This window comes from Triticum urartu, unplaced genomic scaffold (assembly GCF_003073215.2).
Source record: "Triticum urartu cultivar G1812 unplaced genomic scaffold, Tu2.1 TuUngrouped_contig_1673, whole genome shotgun sequence".
Taxonomy (NCBI): Eukaryota; Viridiplantae; Streptophyta; class Magnoliopsida; order Poales; family Poaceae; genus Triticum; species Triticum urartu.
The window spans coordinates 13,508-37,779 of NW_024112120.1; the positions used below are offsets into that span (position 1 = coordinate 13,508).

Sequence of the window (24,272 nt, forward strand, 5' to 3'; positions counted from 1 at the left end):
GGTCCAATAGAACTAATTCCAACAATGTCATCGCCGCCACCACCTCGTTAACGTCGTTGTGGAAACAAAAACCTAAGGGAAAGAAAACTAAACAAATGGGCCCTCATTCCTCTTGTCGCCGACTAAACCGTCAGACGGGGAAAATGAGGGGGCCAAAGGGGTGGCGTGTAGGGAACATATGGCGGCGGCTAGGGTTGGGAGTCTTTTCGTGCCTCCAAACACCCTCTTTGTGACTAGGGTTCTATTCTAGGTAAAGCAATGATGAAGAGTTACATGAGCAGACGTTGGGATTTGTTGAAAAAATGGAGAGGTGGCTTGGATCTATATCTTCCCCTAATAATAAAGCACGGATTGATTTTGTCGGGTTCACCGTCGCGGTGTTTTTACAAAAAATCCCTGAAGTTGTTGACAATTGGACCCGCAGTCCTTTTTTCGTTTCCCTTAGTTTTTCTTCGTACGTGGCTTGGCTATCGTACGTGCTCATATGTCCTGGGCCAAATTGGACATCTGCCAGGTTCGTGCATGGCCCAACAATTCTAGCCCACGTATCCGAAAAATATTCGCTGGTGAAGGTATTGAACTCACAATCTCCAGGATAGTAAACAATGTTGTGGCCACTGAACTAGCCCCTGTTGTGTGTAGGAATCAAAGTTGATTGCGTTGTTAAATTATCCCACCTCGCTCCCTTACATACAATATACCCAACTTATATACGTCTCTCAGTTCCTTCGGTATCAGGAAGAGGATTATGACTGAGAAGAGCTCGTGGAAGGAAGAGAGGCTAAGGAAGGAAATATATATATGTAGAGGCTAAGAAAGGAAAGAGGTGGCTAAGCTAAGAAAGGAAAGAGACAATAAATATGGGCTGCTGGAAAGAGAGGATAATTAACTTTCTATATATAATATGGGCTGCTATTATGTGGGCTATTAAACGATTCATGAGGACGTGAATAATTTAAGGACGATGGATATGCATGTTGATTCACGTTGCCTGTGTTGCCCTGATCAATGGATGAAAAATAGCTGGAGGGACTAAGAGAAGAGGATGTAAATAATTCAAACTTGCCATGCACTCGTATGTGCCAGGTTGAAAGGCTCAAGATAGAAAAATGTGAGTGGTGTTGATCTTTTTTTAATTGACTTGGAAAATAACTAAACATGAAGAGGTTTTGCCGCTGATCATTGTTAACTGAAATTGGATTTGGTGTTTATTTGTGTCCTTCACAGACTGGTAGAGTGGTACTAACTACTACCCGACATAAAAGCCGAAAAGGAAACAAACACCATCCATAGTCCAAATTGGATACGACATTTTTGGACTAACATATTTATATGTGTTAGCACACTCGTGGGAAGCATGGTAATAACTACTACAACATAAAGTTAGAAACGAAATGAACACATTCATAGTCCAAATAGAATTGCACATTGCTGAACTAACATTATGTACATGTGTTAGCATACACGCGGGAAGCATATATACCTAGATTGCCTGTGAAGTATATGACGAAGATTTATACATGCAAGCAGAAAATAAAACAAATGTCTTTAGGTATATACAAAATAAATTGTCTTCATAGAAGGTGCATGTCTTATATATCCCAAAAAAGTATGGAAGTGTTTGGTAGTGTTTCCCTGCTACTAATTATTGTCAATCCTTATGAGGGACGATCCATGGACCAGGTGCGAGGAGTAGATTGCGCAGGGCGGCCCTTACGCCAACTTGATGAGATTATAGTTTCTAAAATTTTAAACATCCCCCTGCATTGGTACACTTCAATGACAGGTGTGTCGTGTAGTGGCCGAGCTAATCGCCTCAAGATTGACAACTTTCGGACGTGGTATGACCAAGTGGACAATGCAGCAACTATCAATAAGAGCGGAAGAAGTATAAGAGGCGGCAGGGGTGTGGTGCTGTGTTGAAATATATGACGTCACATTTGGAAGTCTTGAGATATGATTATTGAGTTAAGGGCATGCAAGATTTTTTTCTCCCGTTGCAAAGCACGGGCATATGTGCTAGTTGTACTTATGTTTTTAAGAAAGCTTTTTCAAATTCTAAATTAGTTGTACTTGACACTGATGTTTGCATTTTTCTGAATTTATTACAGGCCGCCCAGCGATATGCATTTAATGGGAGGAGTTGTTCCGTTGATTATGAAGGCGTATGTGACAAACTTCGTCATTTGTACTGTGTTTAAAAAAGGACGCCGATAAGTCCCGGATTTGACCATGGCATATCGAACGAATTTTGTGGCGATTTATAATTTTATCATTTCCGAAAGAAAAAAAAAGCTCTTCCAAATTTGAATTCGTTCCCCGTGTGGACAAACAAAAGGAAAGGAATCACTCCCATTGGTCACGCGGGCCCACCAAACCCGCGGTCCCACATGTCATGCCCACACACCACACCCAAACCCAGGTCCAACCCAAGTCCTGACCGGGTGTATAAACCCCGACCACCAAACCCTAGCCTTCCCCCTCTTTGATGCTCTTCGTCCCGCGCCAGGTAGCACTCGCCTCCCTACCCTCCGCCCCCGCCGCCGCCGCCATGACCAAGGAGGAGGCCAAGAAGGAGAAGAAGAGCAAGAGCAAGGGGGCCGCCACCAAGGCCTCCCCCGGCCCCGACGCGCGGGTCCTCGCCGCCGTCGCCGCCTTCCTCGAGTCCAGCGGCCTCCCCCGCACGCTCGCCGCCCTCCTGTCCGAGGCCAACCTCGAGGTACGCCACGCCACCTCTCTCTCTCCCAGACGCATCCGCGTGTATTGACATTTCGGGTGGACGGTTATTAAGTCTCGAAAGCTGTGAATTGGCTGCTTCTAGGGAGATGCTTGGAGGTCGTCGCCGGTGAACCTGGAGGACGTGGTCTCCAAGTTGTTGGAATCAAGGTACCTCTGTCACGAGAGAGTCTTGATTGTTGTTAAATTGCTTCTGCTGGTGAGCCATATGCTCCCCTGGAAACTGGAATTGCTGATTCTTAATGCAATTTTGGTTGTTGTGTGCAGCACTTCTGCTCCAGGAGCTGACATTACCGCGAGCAATGAGCAAGGTAGCTACATCTTTGTTTGTTATTATGAGTTGTCCTGGTTTGGCGTAGACCCTGTATTCCCTTTTGATTGGTGCTCACCTGAATTTGTTGATGCAGAGAAAACAGATGATGCCGTAGCAGAAGAGAAAGGCGTGGGCAAGAAAAAGAAGAACAAGAAAGGCGGTGCCGGAGCTCACGAGTCCGAGAGTAAGGCAAGTGAGCCCTCTGCCCCTGAAAAGCCCAGCGAGAAGGCGGATGATGAGACCAAAGAAAAGAAACGGAAGAAGAAGAAGGATAGCTCATCGGTGGGGGATGATGGCGAGGCAAATGCAGTAGTGAAGACTGATGATCAGAAGACTGATGGCAAGAAAAAGAAAAGCAAGAAACAGGAGAATGATGAGGATGTTGAAGCTAGGCTGGAAAAGGTGGAATTAGCAGTAAAAGCCAAGTTTGAGGCGGCTGGGAAACTCAAGGATCATGACAAGAAATCTGGAGAGGATGAACCTAAGACTCAGAATGACGAGGCTAATGAGAACGGTTTGAGTGATGGTGCTCCTCTGGATAAGGGGAAGAAAAAGAAGAAGAGTAAATCAACTTCAGAGACCTCAGATAAGATTGATGCAGGAACTGCACCTGCCGAGGCAGAGGTGAAATCTAATGGTGCCAGTGAAAATAATAATGCTGTGGGAGAAGGGAAAGATGTCAATGAGAAGAAAAGTAAAAAGAAGAAAAAGAAGTCAGGTTCTGAAGAAAATGTTCAGGTAGAAGATAAACAAGTTGCAGGGAAAGATTCAGCTCCCAAACCAGATGATGAAAACAAGACTGCCATGGACATTGAGAACGGACAAGATGGAAAGGCTTCAGCTGACGATGCAGTTGTTAGCAAGAAGAGGAAACTGGAAGAAGTTGAAGGAAGCAAACCCCCTGCCAAAGAAGATATCACTGCCACCGAAGATGATGTGAAGGAGCCCAGCACTGCATCGAAATCAAATAAACGGCAGAAACTTTCTGAGGTATGATGTTTGCTGCCTCTCCAATTGCGTATGATGTTCAATATCTCTCCAATTTCTTCTAGAATTGCTTGTTTGTCACGTTACAGTTAATCACCCTGACAGTTGAAAGTCTCGACAATATTTTCTGGTAGCTTCTTACATTCTGTTACATGAAGCCTTATTTAGTCTTCTTATATACGTATTATGTAGTTCATTGTATCTATTAATATTATCATACTAAGTCTGTACATATTTGTGTTATTATTCGTATATATATTGCTAATACCTAAAGTACTTACTATTATTGTTGTTGTTCCTGTTACTATTATTATTGCTGTTATTATTTTGTACTAAGAAAATATGTTAGGCTGTTGTGACCACTGACCGGTGGTACTTGCTATGATAATTTCTAGGGCTTTTCGGATATGCTGACCTCTAAGTCTTGATAATTATCTTTTACTTGATGTTCTCAAGATAAAGCTTGAATAAGCATTCTGAGAGTTGGCAAGATCTTGATTATCCATGTCTTGTTCATTCACTGCAGCCTAAAATTGCATTCCAACGGGTAAAGACTGAAGATATTAAATTTGCTGATGAAAGACTACAAGATAATTCATATTGGGCCAAGGTACCTACTGTTGGAAGATATACTCTCTGAGGTTTATTGATCATAAGCTTGTAGCAATTCGAGCATTTCTCAATGATGCTAAACTTGCTTGGTTGATCTGTACTTATCTCCTCACAGGGTGGCGCCGACTCTGGGTACGGTGCAAAGGCACAGGAAATTCTTGGACAAGTTAGAGGAAGGTTGAAGACTTGCTCTTGTTTTCTTCGTCTTTTGCTGAATTCCGTACTGCTGAACATGTTTTCATGATTTGTGTTCAAATTTTTTTGCAGGGATTTTAGGCACGAGAAGACCAAGAAGAAGCGCGGAACCTACAAGGGTGGGTTCATTGATCTACAAACCCACTCGATTAAGTTTAACAATTCAGATGACGAGTAATCGCGTCATTTGTTCGAGCCGTGCGACATTTCCCATTCTTGCCCTCGTTACTCGGTCAGTCTTGCTGAACGGAAGAAGTGAAGGCATGCCTGCTTTGCAGAGAAGAAGCAAAAACATTGAATTGTTGTATCCTGCCCTTTTTGTTATGCTGCATGCTCTGTTAAGTCATCAGAATTTTGTAATGGACTCGGTGAGACGTACATTTTGGCTATCCCAATGGGAAATGAAATATTACTACATAGTAAGTATCGTTTTACTCGCTGCCGTGTCTCTAGCTGCACCTGTCCCTGGTTTGACGCACTCTTTTACATCACAGAAATTGCAAAGCTGTCTGTTTCAACTTTCAACTAAGGCTGTTTTTTAAGAATATATATTCTATTTTTATTTTATATCTTGAAAGGAAGAGCAGGATATAATTTTTCAATCTAACAAGAGGGTATACTTTTTTTTAGCTTACAAGAGGATTTTTTAGAAAAGAATTACAAGAGGATATAATTCAGCATCATGTATAGCAACTAGGTCAGGCGTGATCAGTTGGATTTGCGATTTTGGCTATGCTAATGCGAAATGAAATATTATATTTCCGATAGCGCCCAAAACAACGTGAAAAGGCACATCTTTAACAATCATTGATCGCGATTGCCCACAGGCAGCCGCGGCGGTTTACTGCAAGACTGTTTGGTGACGCAATTTGCCACGCCTAAGCTGAGGCGTTAGCCACACCTGTGGCAAGAAGAGCGGCGGCTAAAACAAGTGCCACACTTTTGGCGAAAATTTCCAATGCAAAAGCCTCTTCGAGCTATGGCGAGCCGAACCTTCCTAAGCAACCATACGTTCGCGTAGCAAGTTGTGGCACACCACACCTTTGGTGTGCCTAGCTAAGGCCGGCAACCAAACAACCCCTGCGCCACTCTCCTCCTGCTCCCATTACCGCCGCCCCTTCCCCTCTCGCTCAGCAGCGATTTCGGTGTGTCGGGATCCACGACTACATCCCCCTTTTGAGTCTGACTTGTCCCTATCCACTCTCCCGCCCGCCTCACTTTTCGTTACGCGCAGCCGCGCTCACCACAGGTCGGAGCCGAGCGAGGGGGTGGGAGGGGGAATGACACAGAGCGACCGACACCGGAGGTATATTTGGAGAACGCGAAAAATTTGTAACCACCAACGTGTAAAGCTTCTTATAAAAATGAACGGAAGGAGTAGCACTTTATTTGTGGCACAACTGGGCTACACATCTCCCCCATTAACCGTTAGTACTGACTGCACCCTTTCTACTACTTGAAGAAAATGCAAAGCTCTCTGTCCCCGATTTACTGTTAATACAGAGTACCACTCTTTTATATCACAGAAAATGCGAAGCTATCTGTTTGAAGTGAGGTTATTAATTTTCAAAAAGAATACACTATATATTTTTATTTAATTTGAAAGGCAAAAGCAGGATTTTTTTCAGGATGGTTACTTAAGGATATTATGGAGCATCATGTATTAGTTTTTTTAGAACAACATCATGTATCATAGTGTTAGCCTTTTAGCAGACATCATGGTTTTTCTTTTTTCTTTTTGAGAAACAACAGACATCATGTACATTAGCTACACTAGCTGGATGAGCAGCTGGGCCAGGCCACGAAGGCATCACAAGGTTGCTTCGGTGTACTAGGTGGGCTGGGCCTTGGGCCTAAGTTGGTCCTCCATTTGCTTAGCCTGCCCATTGCCCAGTACAGCACGCGCACAGAGGGCCCAGTCCACACAAAGGGTCAAAGCTGCAGTCTCCACACAGAGACAGAGGGAGAAGAAGCAGAAACAGAGCTGATTGCTGTCAAGAGAGTGCCTCTTGTCTGTTGCCTGCCATGATGACCACAGCAACATTGGAGCAAACCCCATGGCAATGATGGTGGTAATGATGATGGTTACATCAGCATCCATCTTTGAACAGCCTGACCCAGTTCAAATGCAGTCAAGATAAACTTGAGCTGCTGCTGGTCCAGTCCACTCACTCACTCAATCCATGGCGGTCAAGATCCTCCCAGACCAAAGCCAGGCAGGAGGAGATGTGCCGCTGCAGCAACCTATGCTAGCATCCCACTGTGGCTAACAGTGGCTAGCACACACAACCTGTGAGTGAGGCTGTGGCCTAGCCTATGGAAACCTAAGACAGGTCACCTCCATGGCGCCTTGTAGTGACATGCTGCGTGCACTGTGGCCATGCCCATGCCTGGTCTGGCCCCTGGAAGAATGGCCTTCTCTGCTTGTGCATGCATGCATGTGTGCAAGCTTGCTTACAAAATCTGGACTCAATGCAGAGAAAGCTTTTCTTTCGGATTTCATGGAGGTTTCTCTCTCCACCTACCTCTCTTGGAGTCTTGGTTTTTGTACATGTTTTGTGAAGATTACTCATGCCATCATGTCGAAGCATCAAAGGAGCTGAAAGACCAGAGAGCAGAGAGTCTTCACGCATCCTGATGAAGATGCTCTACATCCTGGCCCGTGAGTGCACCCATGTCTTTCCCCCTGTCAGGGATCTCCTCTGGGTTTCACAAAAGAAAGAAAGACCTTTTTTTCTTCTCTGATCTGATTGGACTCATCCTATGCCTCCTCGTCTACATATGCTGCTGCCAGTTCCATGCATATATCTATCTGAATTGAGTACAAATATTAAATCATAAATAAAACATTTCCAAGCGGCGCGTGCAGCTGCACACGTACTGCACGCACAGCTTTTCTTTAATTCTCTACCAATACCATTCAGGCGGTACTGCAAGAAACAAAGAATCCATTGAAACTCCTCTCAAGAACTGTTTGCAACAATGCAGAGAAAGAAAATAGGTGTGATGATTAATCCATTCAAAACCCTGAAGAACTGTTTGGTCCTCTGACCCGGCGACTTGTACCTCACAAAACTCTCAAGAACTGCTGCCGCTGCAGCTGGCCTGTACCTCACACATCGCCATAACTGCCCGCATGCCACAACAGTACAGCACGAGGAGGAGACGAGAGACTTCACCTGCTGCAAGCAAGCATGCAAAGACTGCTGGCTACTATAGCTAGCTAGATTGAGTGGGGTTTCCAACATGTACGTACGTACGTACTACTACAAATGCAGACGTACACCTTTTGCAGATCTCTTTCCCTTGGATTGCAAGCAAGCCAAAGCCAGTGGTGACCTGCCACAGGGCCATTCATCTGCTGATACTGTACAGAACTATGCCCCAAAAGTCATGATCGCCTCTGCTGCCATTCAAATGCTGGCATAAAAGGGCACACCTAACGTATTTAGGGCATGGACACTTTGGAATGATTAGCGTTCTTAAAAGCATAGCACCCCAGGCTCTAAATGATTTACTAGTCCCTCCATGGTGCCATTGTGCCATGGCAGAAGAAGAAGCATTATGTTGACTAGCAGCAGCACTAGTGGGGGTATGGATGTCCTCCAATTTGAACCAAGCAGGTTTGGCGCCAAAGTCCATCCCAGGAGACAAGTTGGAATTTCCCATGGCACCTACTGTTGAAACTTATCATCCTTGGGGCAAGCACTCCAATTTCACATGAATATTTGCAGGATGGTGACATCAAGCATTGGGCAATGTGGCCTAAAAAAGCCCAACAGACAGTAACAACTGTAAGGGCTAATTAAACTACACTACATGGGTGAGGCTAACCAGAAGGAACAGGACAAGAAACCACAGGAGTGTGCCACCTTATATTAATATATATTGTTAAAAAAAGGTTTGGTTAGTAACAGAAATGGGTTTGATGGACATAGACTAATGTTGTGTGTTTTTATTAGGGAAACTGATAATGTTGTGTGGGGAGGAGGACATGAGCTGATGGCTTTGCTAAGCCCAAGAGGAAAAGGTGAGGCTAACCTGTGGTTTTGTGTCCTCTTAGGAGGAGCAAATCAGTTAACAAAGCAGGCTTTGTGTGGGGGTTTGGGCTTTGGAGTCTTCTCTCCCTCGCTTTTCTTTGTGGCTTTATCTTTGGGGTGTGCATGGGGTCTGGTGCTGGATAGGGTGGGCATGCAGTAGGGTAGAGGGGACTTTACTACAAACATATGAAATAATTCACATGTCTCTTAGAAAATTTGAAATGGTGTGTAAATATCAGCTCCTTGAAACTCCAAGTTAAGGATTTCCACAAGCCAAATACCTCTGAAATTACAACAACTTAAGAAATGTTGTTGACTCATGCAGTTGCAAGCTAATGCCATTTTCTGCATTTGCACCATCTTGAAAAATAAACTTCAATAGATAATTCATACTATAATATATTTCTGAATTTAACAAATAGAAGGATTTTTTTGAACATGTAAATATGAATGTGAATCTGTAGAGAGTAGTACTTTTTTCAAGATAAATTAATCAACGATTTTATACTACCAATTCTATTGTTGATAAAAGATGTCGTTGGTAAGAGGCACGGTGGGCCGTAGACTAGAGGGGGTTTTAGTAAGCAATTGAAATAATGAAATGCGTTCATGTTGTCGAGTTGCAAGCCAATGCCATTTTCTGCATTTGCGCTGTCTTGAAAAATAAAACTTCAACAGATAATTTGTACTATAATATATTTATGAATTTTTAAAATAAAAGGGATTTTTAATATGTATATATCGGTGTGAATGTGCAAAGAGTAGTATTCCGTAAGGATAAATTAGTCAACAATTTTCAGACCGCCGATTCAGATGGTAATAAAAGATACGTATCATTGATGAAAACTAAGAGCAACTCTAGCAGAGTCGCCTTATGACCCAAATTGTCTTGATAATTTTCAATATGGGGTTTGGGCCCAAAATGACACTTTAGCAAAGTTGTCATATGCCTCTTGGTCGTCACAGTTTATGAGGCTCCCTCAAAAATGGGCTTGCAGCCTCCATATTTGGAGGTTGTGGAGGTCCACTGTAGAGCTCGCTCCAAACCCATCTGTCAGCACAGGAGGAAAGTTTCAGCTTCTCCATCCTCGCATTGCGTGCGAGATTTGAAGCAGCCCGACCTCACACTCACCATCGGCAATGGGCACCGACCTTGCTCCCTCGTCTTCCCATGGCAGCTAATCGGGTGGCTACCATGTGACATCATCTCCTGGCTTGCGTGTGAACAAGCTTGGAGGAGCCGTGTGGGGAGCCGGGAGGCGTGTGAGCAGGCCACTGCAACATTCTCCCTGGAGGATGCACCCTTTGACCGCCCGTCGGCAGCCACCTTCCGCCTCCCCACATGACTCCTTAATGGCGCGTGCGTCGGCCTATAAAAGGCCAGTGCCCACCGTTCTATCATTTTAATACTCTCTTTGGCGCCTCTCATTCTCATCTCGACCGCCTCCAATCCACCACCTGCTTTCTCATGAATGGTGCACCCCGTAGGAGCCCTGCCTCGTCTTCAATTTTGGGGATGAGGTGAAGGAGGAGCAGCCGGATCCCCTCGTCAAAGATTGGGCCAACTATGAGGTGGCCAAAGAGGCGTGGCAGCAAAGGAGCCGGAAAGGAAACGGTGAATTTGAGATCCCGCGCTCACCCTGCCACCAATATCAATGGATGGCCGGCTTGGGTCGACACCAAGGAATGGCCGAGCTAGGACTCGATGGCCGAGGTACATTTCTTGGCCATGGAGGCCCGCCTTGCCTCATTCTATGTTGAGCGTGGTGATGGCGGTGGCCGTGGTCATGGCCATATGGGAGCTAGTTAATTAATTATTTAGCATGGCTTAAATAATTTTTTGCCCCATTTTATAAGAAGAAATTGATTGTATTGAATGTGTTCTTTTGAATTTTTAATTCTTGGGGAGGGACCTATGCCCCAATTGCAGGCGCGTCCTACTTGTAAGAAAAATCATGAAAGCCTCGGTAGCCTTCAAGTCCATATGGAGGTATGGCCACTCTGCTAGAGTTGCTCCAAGGGTCCCTTTGATTAAAATATCTTCATAGGAACAATGGAGGATTCCCGCAAAAATAAAACAACGGAGGATTATAATCACTAGAATTTTGGTCTATGTTGATTTTTTCATCCACATGATTTCTTCCTAAAAATGAAAATATTATTGCATTGCATTTGAAAAAGGAAATTTGCATCCACTGCAACCTCATGCGAACATTTTTTGTGTTTTCCCATGGTTCTGTGGAACACAATGTCTAGGATTTGAGCGGACATGCCACCGCATTCCTCGTTTTCCTATTCATGTGCGTTTTATTGCCCCGCTCACAACAACAACAACAACAACAATAACAACAACAACAACAACAACAACAACAACAAAAACAAAAAAGGTTCTTAATCGGTTATACCATTTCGTGTCGTAAGAGTCAACAGAATTCAAAGTTGAATCGGAAAATTCATACTAGTCCCATACTGAGTAATGTTACACGTACAAACGAGTTACAAGCTTTTACAAAGGGGGTTAATTTGATTGGTCAATAGGTGGCGAGGCGGCCCACCCCTGAAAATCAGGGAGGGAGGAGCAAGTTTATGATTGGTTAGTAGATGAAAAAAATTCTAGTCAGCGTGTAATTGCGTGTAATTCTTTGTATATTTCGCATTATTGGTCCTATACTACAGCTAGAGGAGAGCAGCGTGCAGCGCAGGCAGCTGCTGGGCGTGGCCGGACACGACGCTCGAGCCGGAAATGCTGCGATCCGTCCGCCACGCACGCACGTACCGAGGTTGCCCGTGCGCACGCCGCGACCGGTGACACAGGCAGGCTGCCGCAGAATTCACACGTTGGCTCCCCACGCCGCCGTTCCGTTCGTGGTGGAACAAGGACGAAGCTGGGCGAGGGAAAAAGAAACGCGAAATAACGTTATAAAAACAAAAACACTGTACACTAGTCGTAGAAAAGAAGGCCGGAAAGATCCGGCGCGCGTAGCGTAGAAAGGAGCGACGGCACGCGCGTGGCATACTGTACTCCGTTCGTGCGTGCAAGTCTAGCCACGGAGTGGTGCTGCTCGGTTCGGCGTGCGCACTGCTTGCTTCCCCCCACGCGCCCCTGTCCCGACAGCGTCCGTCCGATCCGGCGACGTGTCGATCGCACGGCCCAGCGGCACGCGCTCCCCCTCCCCCCTCCTCCTCGTCGCCAACCGCCACGCGCCCTCCCCCCCTCCTCCGGTTATATAAATAAAAGCCCGCCCTCCCTCGGCCCAGCCCGCCTGCTGCTCCATCCAACAACCAGCACCTGCTCCTCCCACCCCCCACGCAATTAACAAACCAATCTTATCGCCCTCCCTCCCTCCCTCCCCTTATCTCCACTTGCAGCACCTGCATCACCATCACCATCAGCATCAGCATCAGAGAGAGTGAGGGGCGCTGTCACCATGGAGTACGAGAGGATACACAAGGTCCAGGTAGTAGCAACCCCTTCCCTCGGTGTACGTACCTACCCGTGTTCATCCATCCATGGCGGCGTCGAAGCCATCTCTCCGGCATGCTGTGCCCGCTAGCAGCATTCGGCTAAAATCCACCCACAGCAGAGCTGCTAAATCCTCTCATCCTTTTACCAGCACTGTGTGTGCGGTGTGGGTCAAGGCTCTTTCCACTTTTCCAGCATCGACCACTGTGGTGGTGCATCGCCATCGCCCGTTTATGGGGGAGGCTTTGGGTTGGATTTGATTTCTTGTCCCATGGGTAACATGGCACGAACAATATAGTGTAGGGTCACCTTCCTCTGTTTGTCTTGTTTTCCTCTTTCACTTTCGCTGTATGGCCATGCTTTGCCGCTCCGTGCTCGGAGGCCGTGTGGGGGCTCGGTTCATTCTCCGCAGTGACTGGGCGGGTGAGTGAGTGAGCGAGCGAGCTCAGTGGGGTTTGGAGCTGGTGGGAAGAGGCTCGCTCTTGCTCTGCTCACGCCATCGCGCTCCAATGGCAGCCTCGCTAGCAGGAGCGGCGGAGCAGGCGACCCCTCCCCCCGCTGCGGAGGGAACCAAGGCACTGATTTCTGCGGCCAATCCGTCGCCACAAATTCCCACGCATTCGTATCCAGTTTTAGCACTGAGATTAACAGCATGTTTACTTCTGTTTTGAACTTCTTCCTGATTATAATGTGTTTGTGCCGCTGATTTTGATTTGTGTGGGCGTGCATGTGATTGGGATGCAGATGGGGGTCATGTCTCCGACGAAGCTGAGGATGAAGCTGCTGGGAATGGGATCCCATCCCCATCCCCATCCCCATCCCCACGGAGCCGCCAGCAAGGACGAGGTGGCCAGCAAGTCGCCGTCCAGGCTCCACGCCGACGACCACCCCAAGAACAGCCTCCTGCCGCCCCAGGAGCTCGACGAGGGCTCCTCGGAGTACCCCAAGGACCGCTCGGACTCCTCTTCCCGGTCGCGCTCCAGCGGGAGCCACGGCAGGCCTGCTGCTCACTCCGGCAGCTTCGAGTTCCACATGGAGGAGAGGGCGGCCGTGGCCGGGCTCGGGCCCTTCTTCCGGCAGGTGCCGTCCAAGTGGAACGACGCGGAGAAGTGGATCGCCGGGAGGCACGTCGTCCACTCCAACCCCATCTTCTCCAAGAAGGCCGCCGCCGTGCACGGCCACAGCGGTGTCGGCGGAGGCTGCGTGCGCGTCGCGCCGGAGTCTGCGCCGCCGCCGTCGGACGCGAAGAAGGCGGGCGGCGGGAGCGCGCTGACAGAGCTGCCGCGGTCGCCTTCGCCGTCGTCGTCGCTGTCGTCGGTCACCGGGCCGGCGAGCAAGCAGCGTCGCGACACGAAGCTCCGCACCCAGGTGGGCGCTCCGGCGGCGCAGTCGTCGTCGGTGTCGATGAGGGACGTCGGCACGGAGATGACGCCGATCGCCAGCCAGGAGCAGTCGAGGAGCGGCACCCCGGCCGGCGCCGCCACGCCGTCCCTCAGCCCGCTCTGCTCGGTGCCGGCGTCGCCGTCCGCGTCGGAGCGGGAGCTGCAGATCAGGACGCGCCGGGAGATCGCCGCGCTCGGGCTGCAGCTGGGCAAGATGAGCATCGCGTCGTGGGCCAGCAAGGAGGATCGCATCCGCGCCTCGCCGGAGAAGAGCGCCGGCGAAGAAGACGAAGCCAGGAGGGAGGAGTTCGAAGCTCGAGCTGCGGCATGGGCGGAGTCCAAGAAGTGTAAACTTGCATCAAGGCATGAACAGAATCTCCACATTTTAATCCTGATTCTTGTGCCTAATTGTTCCATTCAAAAACACCATTTTCTTCTGAATCTTATGATGTTTTGGTCATGGTGGTGGTTCAGATATCAGAGGAAGGAGGTGAAGATTCAGGAGTGGGAGAACTGCCAGAAATCCAAATTCGAAGCCAAGATGAGGCATGCAGAGGTCAGCTTCCATCTGAACTCCTAAACTTGTTACATTCTCCTGACAAAACTGTGAAACAAATCCCGGCTGTCTGTCAACAAATTCTGATCATGCATTGTACTTGTGCAAACTTCATTTCAGGTGCAGGCCGATCAAATGAAGGCGCGGGCGAAGAACAGCCTGACCAAGAGGCTGTCCACATTGAGCCACAAGGTGGAGGGGAAGCAGGCGAGGGTCGAGGCGAGGCGGAACCGGCGGGCGGTCCGGCTGGCGCGGCAGGTGGAGCGCATCCGGAAGACCGGCCGCGTGCGGTCCCGGTTCCGGTGCTGCAGCTGGTTCCTCTGCTGAAAACCAAGCAAAATTCAGCTTGCCTCTGAAATGCAGCCTGACTGAAGAGAAGCCTGAATGTCTCAGTGCAAGCCTCTGGGACAATATGTACATGAAATTGTTTGAATCAATGTGCTGTAGGTGTTGCTTTGCTCTGTAGTCTGTACAATCTGAATTGCTGTGACCTGAGCTACAGCATGTTGCCATTGATAACATGAGCTAATGCCAATGGCCTGCTGACTAATGTACTGAGAACTTGAAATCATCTTTTTAACTTGGTAGTGATTGTAGAAAAAAAGGAAAAATATGGCATTTTATCTAGGAAAAAAAATATATTAATTGGTCAGCTCCATGATGGAATCTGGCTTTCTTGCTGCTTTGCCATAAGCCATTTTGGTCTCGGACTAAATTAGCTCATGATAGCTCAAAAGGAAAGAAAAAAAAATAGCTGACACAAATATAAACTTTCAAGAACCCACCACAATATTCAGACTTCTTCTCGAACTTGTGAATTTTCCACATTTTTGGCTGTTTCCAAATTTCTTGTGAAAAGAATCAAGGCCTCCTTGAATCGCAGGATTCTCAAAATGTAGGAATAGGAAACATACATGATTGAAATGACATGTCCTTTTGAATCCTGTAGAATTAGAAAACCATAGGTATTTTAGACCAAACAGTAGTTGATATAACATGAGAGCTTTCAGTGAATGGAAAATTTCTTCCAAAATAGTGTGCAATGCAATCCTTATGATTTTTTTTCTAATGTTTCCGTTCCTAAGGATTCAAATCCTTCAAAAATTCTATGGAATTATTTTGAATCAAAGGAGCCCTCGCTATTCCGAACAAGGTCTTAGTAGTAGTTAACAAATTATCATTCATAGGCATCCTAAGCAGGAGTTAGACAGCATTAGTAGTACCACCACATGCCTGGTGCTGGCTAATAGGGACATAGGGTGGTATTTGGCCCTTCAATAGCCTGCCCTTTTAGCATGCATGGAACCATGATTTGGTCTAACAGACTTAACAATTTAACCACCTCCTTGAATCATGCTAGCTGACATGGAGTTAGGCAAATTTAGAGGTCAAACCCTACAAATAGGACAAAATCTTTGACTTGCACACGATGAATCTAACCTTACGATGGAATCTGGTTTGGTCGCTGTTTTACCATACTCCAGTCATCTTGCTCTCGGCTACTGGGGATTAACAAGCTTTGTAGGGCTTATGACAAGTCTAGATTGGGAAAATATAAAAATTTCAGAGGCAAAACCTGGAAGAAACTGACCAGAATATTTCGACTTGAGACCTCTTTTGAAACTGAAGACTACTACCCCCCCCCCCCCATTTCTCATGACAACTTAACCCTTTTAATTATTATTATTTTTGCGGGAAAAACATTTGATCTATTCATCAACTGTCATGATAGTACGAAGAACACAAGAAGTAATACAAATTATATTCAGGTCTGTAGATCACCTAACGATGACTACAAGCACTGGAGTGAGCCGAAGACGTGTTGCCTTCATAACCGCTTGCTCACCAGAGTCGGACAAATCTTGTTGTGCTAGATAGTCGGGAAGTCATCGTGCTAAAATCCCACAGGACCAACGCCCAAGAACAATCGTTGTCGATGAAGAGAAGCGATAAGAAGGATGCAACTTGTAGACACATGAGCGTAGACGAACGAAGACTAGATCCAAGCATATCCACTGGAGGCCAACGCCGACCGAATCCTGCGATATTAGCCTGAGATAAACCTCCACACGCCCTCCGAGACCATAGACGCACCATCGTGATTATCGCTAGGCGAGGAGAACCTTATTCCATCTCAGGGAGTCGCCGCCTCCTCTCCTTGTTGAATAGGACACAAACCCTAACCAAACAAAAAAGACCTGAAAAACAAAGCCCTCCCGCCAACAAGGGTTGGATCCATCGTGTCTCCATGCCCCCAAGGACACAAAAGACGAGGCAGATCAGCGGTGCCACCGATGGGAAAGAGGGAAACTTGTCGCCTGTTTGCTTCAAGCCGCCAATGAAGTGGTACCGTAACACCTGTTGTTCCCCTTTCGAATTCTATATCTCTAAACCGTTGATCTCCAATTATATTTAATTCTCTCAACATGTAACATTCCATCACACCAAAGGTGCCACATTAACATCCACTAACACTATTTTTAGCCCATGCGGACCCAATTTAATTTTTGTAGCTGCTACTGCCCAACGTACATGCATACTCTTTTGCTTGCACATAAAGTAAGTACGCACCATTTCTATTTTCCAAAAATAGCTGTTGATTCAGGTCATTTCCTTCATATATAATTCATCTTAAATTAAGCCTTGAATTTTCATGCTAGCACACAAGAAAATTGCTTAATTACTAGTTAAAAGTTCACATACCCGTAGCCACTAGAGTGATTATTATTTTTTGGTTATGTGAATGTTGTGGATTTGAACCATGAATAAACCAACTGATGATTCTTGGCATGGGTTGCGGCTTTTTTCATTAGGGAAAAAAAAGAGAGGCACACATTATTTGAAATCTTGACTTTTTTTTATCAAAATTGTTACGAACCTCTTCGTCCAGTATTGACCTAGTGATAAGGATCGGATCTAGGTGTCAAGGCTTAGTGCACACAATAAACATTACCAGCGTAAAGGTAAAAGATCATGTGTGCACTTTAAACACCACTAGAATTGCAGCTCCTAATTATTTCCCCATTCTAAGGTCAGATGCATTTTTGAGATTTAATTTGAGATCATAAAATAAACCAATAAAAATTGTGAACCATATCCCCGCAAAAAAATTAAACATTGCCGACGTAAAGGTAAAAGATCACGTGTGCACTTTACGCACCACTATAATTGCAGCTCCTAATTATTTCCGCATTCTAAGGTCAGCATGCATTTTTGAGATTTAATCTGATCATAAATAAACCAATAAAAATTGTGCACCATATCCCCGCAAAAAATTGATGTACTCCCTCTGATCCATATTAATTGTTACTGATTTAGTATAACGATTAATATGAACAAGAGGGAGTACCATAAAACAAGTATACCATTGAAAACTTTTGTGAACCCGTTATGTACTCAGAAGATCAGTAACATCCTCGTAACCCCGGAAGGAGGGGCCAGGGATCATCACCATAAACAAAAGGATCAATAAAACCAGGAACAAAAAATGTGTAAAAAAGAAGAAACATAAAAGGGATCGCCAAGAGCGCATGCAGTGCAATGCGCCCCATTTGTTCAATTCTATCATCATCCTTTTTTTCCCGCAAAAAAAACACTTTCGGCAAGAAAATCATCAAGAAGAAAATAAAGGGGTAAAAAAAATATTTTGGATCACCAAGCGCATATGTCATGCGCTCTAGCTGGTTGGTGGCCCATATTGGGGTCATTGCAAATTCAATATTTTTTGGTTCGCTGAGTGCACGTACCGTGCACGGGACCACCAGCACACGAGTCTCCTCGTGCTCGGGGTGTGCCTCCATTCGGCACGCCATTCCGGCTCTCGGAGCGTATTTGAGGAGGAGATCGCCTCTTCGGCTCTCCGGTGTGGGACTAAACAAACAGAATGGACGACGAATGCACGAATGTCACCTTCCACTTTCAGTTCTGACGCCGTGCTGGGCTCCGTTTCGACAGAGTGTGTAGCCAGCTAGCTGGGCCGTGCCCCGTCTCCGAGCTCGGGTGGGGAGCTGTGGGCTTGCTGACTAATGTCTGGAGCACTTGGAATCATCTCATATTTTTCTTTTACTTCGTGTAGTAATTGTAGAAACAGGGTTCATCCAGAAAGGAAAAAAAAACATATCAGTTGTCCAGTTCGGGATGAGCCTGGCTTTGCTTGCTGGCTGCTGCTTTGCCATAAGCCATTTTGGTACGGGATTGAATTAGCTGTGTAATTAAGATTATGAATTTATGATTGCCCAAAATGGAAAACAAGTTTAGCTGACACAAAGATAAACCTCCAAGAACCCCGCCATCACATTATCTAGATTAAGACATCTCGAGCTCGGGAGTCTACACGATTTCAGCTGCAACTTAATAGTTTCAAATTTATTTATTTTTGCAATTTTAGTGTAATTAACATATCAGACTTTTTTTCCTCGCCTAACATAATTTTGGTCTTATATGACATTGCTAGTTGTCGGCGTGTTTTTGTGCGTGTTGGTCTTTGCTGTGCGCATCATAAGGCCAACTCCACCGCGCGACCCCAAACAGACGTTCGGTTTGGGCAGATTTTGTCCCTTTGGGGCGCCGATGGGTTCGTCCACGTCCGCGTTTGTCCGACGGATCGTGGGTGCACCCAACGCGCGGCCGCACCCCAAAACCTGTCCGGGGTGGACGTGAATAAAAATAATTTAAAAACTTAATTGAAATGACTAAAATAATAAATAAACACAGTTAAAAAAACATAAAACATATATATAGGGGTTACGGCCACAAAACGGCCCAGTTCAGTCCACTTAAACGGCCCAGTTCATAATTAACATAAAACCCAAAAAAAAAACGCCTCCCGCACGCGCTCCTGCCGCGCCCGTCGATGCCATGGCCGTCACCGTCTTCATTGGCCGCCGGTGTCATCGTCGTCGCTGACGAGGTCGATGTATTCCGGCGGCGTCCACAGGTGGGACCGCGGTCCGTGGTGCACGGGGGCGGCGGGCTGCAAGGTGGCCGGTGGTGCCTGCACCACTTCCTCCCGTGGCGAGGCCTCCCGCTCCGGCGACTGCGGCGGCGTGGGGCACCAGTTCACGGCCCCCAGGGCGGCCGCCATCTGCTCAGCGGAGCACGACCGGCTCCACCCCTGACCCACCAGGTCAGGGTGCAACGCGGCCACCGGCGGCTCCTCGGGAATGGCGACGTCGCCGGCCGTGGAGAGGGCCATCGTCGCCTCGAGGTCCGCCCATTGGCGCTCGTCGTGCGTGTGCATGGAGTCCTCCAGCACACGCGCCCTGAGCCGGGCCTCCTCCTCCGCCATCATGCGAGGAGGTGGGGGTGGCGATGGAGATGGCGACGGCAACGGCGTGGGCGTCATGCCGCGGACCCGCGTACGCCCGCGCGCCTGGGGAGCCGCTCGGGGCTCACGCGGTCGCCGCGGCCCCGTCGACGTGCCGGCGAAGAACGACGCCCGCCGCACGTTGTGCTCATCGCGGAACCACGTGTCCCATAATGTCGAGTCGGGGGCGTACCTCTCGTCGTGGTAGAGGTCATCCGGGAGAAGGCGGCGGCGGCACTCGATCTCCTGGCGGCGCGCACGGCCGCTCTGCGGGACGGGCGGGATCGGCACGCGGTCGGCCGACAGATGCCAGTTATTGGGGAAGTGGATGTCGCTCCAGGGCAATGGCGTCCTCGTCTCCCAATAACGGCGGCAGACGGCCGCCTCGATGTAGTGCCGGTCGCGCGAGCCGGCGGCGGGCGCGATGGAGAAGGCGGACGGCGCGGGGGCCCGACGTGGTGGCGATGGCGACGCGGGCTCCTCTTTCTTCACTGAGCCGCGGCGACGTCCCGACGAGGAACCAGCCTCGCGGTCGTGCTTGCCTTTGCGTCCGTAGTTTCAGAGGCCCATGGTTGCGGGCGGCCGGCCGGCGAGTTCTTGGCTAGGGTTTTGGATTCGACGCTGTCGGATTTCGAGGAGGCTGCGGGGTGGCGTGGGGCAGTGTGGACGACGACCCGTCCACGCTTCCCACTTAAAGAAGGACGGCGACCGTTCGACATGCGGATGACAGGTGGGGCCGTCCGCTCGTGCGCATTGATGTGGGCGGGTGGGAGGTAGGTGGCCGCCTGCCACGCGGCCCCGACGCGGACGAGGCGCGCGTCCGTTTGGTGTCCGTCGCGACCCAAACCCGGCGCAAGTTTGCGCTCGAAATGGGTCGGCCCGGACACAAAATGGACAAGATGGGTCCGGGCCGTCGCGCGTTGGGCCGCCTGCTTTGTCCGTTTTACTCCAAACGGATGGGGGCGGATAGGATACGGTCGTGCGGTGGAGTTGGCCTAACTATGTAGAGGGCGGGTGTGCACTCATAGTGTTTTGTATACTCTTGATGCTTCATTTAAGCGGATATAATCCACCCTTTGTCGAAAAGCTAACATATTAGAGCATCTCTAACAGAGACGTCATATCGTCCCGATCGACATAATAACCGTTAATGTGACGATTTTGATTAAAAATGTCACTCTAGCAGAGTCATCATCCAACCCTCGATCGCCATAATTTATGGACCACACTTCATATATGGCCTCCTAGACTATATTTGGAGGTTGGGGGCCTCAATATGGAGCGCCATCAGCCAACCGTCTAGGCCGGATGGAAGTTTCAGCTTCCTCCTCATCCTCCCGCGCGGCCAATTTCCTAACCCAGTCGATGGCGCAAACGGCGGAAGACGTCGTTGCATCGGGAAGCGAGCCAATTAATGATGGCCGGACGCGTACCCATTTCCCGCTGATGGCCACATTTTGGATGCAAGCGCAACGTGCACTGCATTCACCGCTGTCGTGGTGAGGAGTAGCTAGTGCCTCATACATGATGAACCCAACTTTTTTTGACCCTGAAACCGTATATTTTTATTAAATTAAATTATATGTACAAAAAGAATAAAAGCTAAAATAGAAAAACACATCACTTATCCAATTCCTGCTTTCTCTAACATGCTAAAAAAGGATATGAGGGATTTGTAGCGGGCAACAAATAGGCAAGAAATCCACATTTGAATCCAAGATCAACCCTCGAATTTTGTTTCTTCTAAGCCAAGAGAAGACATGCCGAGGTCAGCTTACTCACAATTGCTCAATTTCATCTGAAATTCTCAACTACAGGGTGATGGTAAAACCTGTGAAACATATCCCACCTGCCTGATAACAACTGTGAATCATCGCCCGAACCATAGGGTCTTCGTTGTGTCCTGTTCATCTAGGGTGTATTTTTTGGGGTCTATATAGTACTCAGTCTACAAAGATTTAACAAAGTCTCACTTGAGTGATGTCAACGTAGTTGTGGTGCTATGAGCGGCATGGTTGGCCGTTGCGATCGATGGGACAACATGTTGCAAACGGCAATTATATTGCAGATACTATTAGACATGATGTGAGAAACGATGGCGGATGTTGCAACCGATGAGATTACATGCTGCAAGAGGCAATTGCATTGGGACGATGTGCTGCGAGCAATGAGGGTGGACGCTGTGACCGGTGAGACGGCATACAATAGCCGGCGATGACGGACGCAGTGAGCGATGGGACAACCTGTTGCAAGAGCTGTTGGACAGTGCTCAGTCTAGCATAAATCTCTGCACGAAGATTAAAAGACTACGCAATCCACTGTCGATTGAGACTGTGCAATACTGATTCTCTTTCTTAGTGCAAAGCTCACAACGAAATTAAGGCACCGCATGCCACCAAGAGAAAAACAGCGACCAGTTCATTGTGGAATCTGGCTTTGCTAGCTTGATGTTTAGCCATTACTCATCTTTGGCTGTGGCTTAATTGGTTTTCTAGTAAGGATTTCTCACAACAACTTAGCTGTTTCTAAATTGTTGAGAAATTTTGGTGTTCTTATTAAACTTCCGGATTCTAAACCAATTTCTCTCCAGATTACTATAGCTGAAAAAACAGTGAAAATATTATTTGTGCGAGATTTTGGATGGGAGAGAAGGTGGTGCCTAGGGTGAGACGGGGGCGCCATAGTGAGCTGCAGCAAGGCGCAGGAACACCGGCAAGGCCGAGTCAGAGTCGGCGATGAAGCTGCTGGCTGTGTTGTCATAGGCAGAGGCGAGTCCTAAACTTGATAGGTCCGGGTGAGAGTCTTTCTGTACTTCCCCCTATCGAATTCGACGGAGCCAGGCTAAAGACGGGGATGCCGCAGCCTGCCACGACGTTACCAGCGAGGTTTAGCGACAACTGGAGGCGAGGCATGAGATGATTGGATTGGCGGAGGGGTAGAAGACAATTTGAAGGATGCTTTGACCGTTCCACTAAAACTAAAAAAATAATAAGTTTTAACATGGTCTCTCTTACCTCTTCTTTTCACACAAGAGGTAAGAGTATATAATAGATCTGAGTCGTTGATTTCATTGGTTATGATCTGATTAACTCTTACCTTCTTATCGCACATGTAAAAAGAGAAGGTAAGAGAAACCATATTAAAATTTGTTAAAAAAAACACTCGCCTGACGTATAGGTGGCTCGTTTTTCTTAATTATGTGAATTTGTTAAGGATGAAACTTGACAGACCATCAGTATATCAGCTGATGATTCACGCGGATTTGGACCTACCAACTTCTTACTATAGAAAATGAGATGTGCACATGATTTGAACCCGTGGTTTTTTATCAAAATTGTGATGGACCCCTTTCATCCATTACTGAGATAGCCCGAGGAGTCCTAGTGCCCACAAGAAGCATCGAAAATTCACAGGGACACGCATCTGTCAAGCCCTGTCCGAACGCTCGATTGCCTCGCGATTCGTGAAGTAGTTGGATCCCGCACGAGGGCATAGTACGTTTTAAGTTTCAGTCGTTCAAACTTACGATTTTTCATATGAACTTGCGATTTTCTCCCTCGCTCTTACCAAGTTTCATACATGCAATATCAGCCACCTTTTGTCAGGCACAAAAATCTATTTTTATCGGTTGCTCGTACTAAGTTTCAAGAGTTAAAATTTAACATTTATTTTTTAAATTCATCAAAACATATCAAAATGGATCTTATTCGAAAGCCCTTATCACGAGAAACACGAATTTGAAAACAAAACTTAATTTGGAATTTTTGTTCAATAGGTATAAAAGTTTGAAATTGGAAACCAAAAATAAAAGCATGTGCAAGAGACTCGGTGGAAAAAGACCCTGAGGACTCGAACATCGATTTAAGACCTTGAAAAACATAGCTCGTTTTTTCTATTAACAAAGGCTGAATTAGATCACAAGAAGGCGTCTCAAACTGTCAACACCATTGGAATTGCAGCTCAAAGAAAAAAAAAACACCACTGGAATTGCAGCACCTAATTGTTTTCCATCATAAGAGCATCTCTAGAGACCCCGTATAATGCCCCGACCTGTAAAATATGGGTCCGCACGAAAAATGTTGTCCGATCAGACATTGCAAATGCGTCGGACCCGTAAATTTTTTTGAAGGGCACGGTAAAATCCCATCTCAACCCGTGAAAACGCAGGTTTCCACCTCGACCTGACGGTGCCCTGTATCCCAGAAAAGTGGTTGGCGGGAGGGAGGTTTTAGCCCGCGCCCATTCCCCACCCCCTTCCGCAGCCGGCCGCCATTGGTTCCACCCGTCCGTCACCGGCGATTCCGGCCATATCTGCGGACGGAATCACGCCGCCGGGGCACCCCTCACCCTGTTCCACCTAGCCGCTTCACCGGCTCCCCGAATTCGCCGAGCCAAGCGGCCCCAAGTCCCCGTCGCCCCCCCCCCCGGATCGATTGCCGCAGAGCCACCGCCCCGAGCCGCCGGTGAGTACTTGTGCTTATGCTTTGGGATGCGATATGCATAGTTGGTCCATGCAGTGTTCGTATTTGTGAATTTATATGGAATTGAGCCCTCGCGAGAGGTTTTTGCTAGAGGATTCGTCCAATTCGGATGACTCGGATGTTGAGACACTGCTTAAGAACCATCGACAGCAGATGTTGGTGATGGCCCTCGCCGTGAAGGAGTGATACGTCCATTTTGCAT

General features: G+C 47.5%; 2 protein-coding genes across 4 annotated transcripts; both read left to right on the forward strand.

Moving 5' to 3' along the window:
* Positions 1–2,454: 2,454 nt before the first annotated feature.
* LOC125526748 (suppressor protein SRP40) lies at positions 2,455–5,277 on the forward strand. The gene is made up of 7 exons (XM_048691386.1): positions 2,455–2,719; positions 2,822–2,886; positions 3,004–3,047; positions 3,144–4,039; positions 4,563–4,646; positions 4,764–4,825; positions 4,916–5,277. The coding sequence occupies exons 1-7, from the start codon at positions 2,489–2,491 to the stop codon at positions 5,019–5,021; spliced, it is 1,488 nt and encodes a 495-aa protein (XP_048547343.1). The 5' UTR covers positions 2,455–2,488; the 3' UTR covers positions 5,022–5,277.
* Positions 5,278–12,158: 6,881 nt separating this feature from the next.
* Positions 12,159–14,940, forward strand: LOC125526749 (remorin 4.1-like). 3 transcript variants are annotated; one of them, XM_048691389.1, is made up of 4 exons: positions 12,159–12,335; positions 13,091–14,091; positions 14,203–14,284; positions 14,405–14,940. In XM_048691389.1, exons 1-4 carry the CDS (start codon positions 12,312–12,314, stop codon positions 14,609–14,611), a joined length of 1,314 nt encoding a protein of 437 aa, XP_048547346.1. In that variant the 5' UTR covers positions 12,159–12,311; the 3' UTR covers positions 14,612–14,940. The 3 variants fall into 3 exon arrangements, with proteins under 3 accessions (XP_048547346.1, XP_048547345.1, XP_048547344.1); XM_048691388.1 differs by having other exon boundaries at positions 12,160–12,341; XM_048691387.1 differs by lacking the exon at positions 12,159–12,335 and adding an exon at positions 12,652–12,921.
* Positions 14,941–24,272: the final 9,332 nt, after the last annotated feature.

Bases quoted from the DNA above. Each gene is read 5' to 3' on its own strand.
- LOC125526748 (XM_048691386.1), top strand. From the start codon at position 2,489: ATGCTCTTCGTCCCGCGCCAGGTAGCACTCGCCTCCCTACCCTCCGCC. The intron at 4,040-4,562 runs GTATGATGTTTG...CATTCACTGCAG, and splicing joins AACGGCAGAAACTTTCTGAG to CCTAAAATTGCATTCCAACG. The intron at 4,647-4,763 runs GTACCTACTGTT...ATCTCCTCACAG, and splicing joins ATAATTCATATTGGGCCAAG to GGTGGCGCCGACTCTGGGTA.
- LOC125526749 (XM_048691387.1), top strand. From the start codon at position 12,856: ATGGCAGCCTCGCTAGCAGGAGCGGCGGAGCAGGCGACCCCTCCCCCC. The intron at 12,922-13,090 runs GCACTGATTTCT...ATTGGGATGCAG, and splicing joins CCGCTGCGGAGGGAACCAAG to ATGGGGGTCATGTCTCCGAC. The intron at 14,092-14,202 runs GCATGAACAGAA...GTGGTGGTTCAG, and splicing joins AAGTGTAAACTTGCATCAAG to ATATCAGAGGAAGGAGGTGA.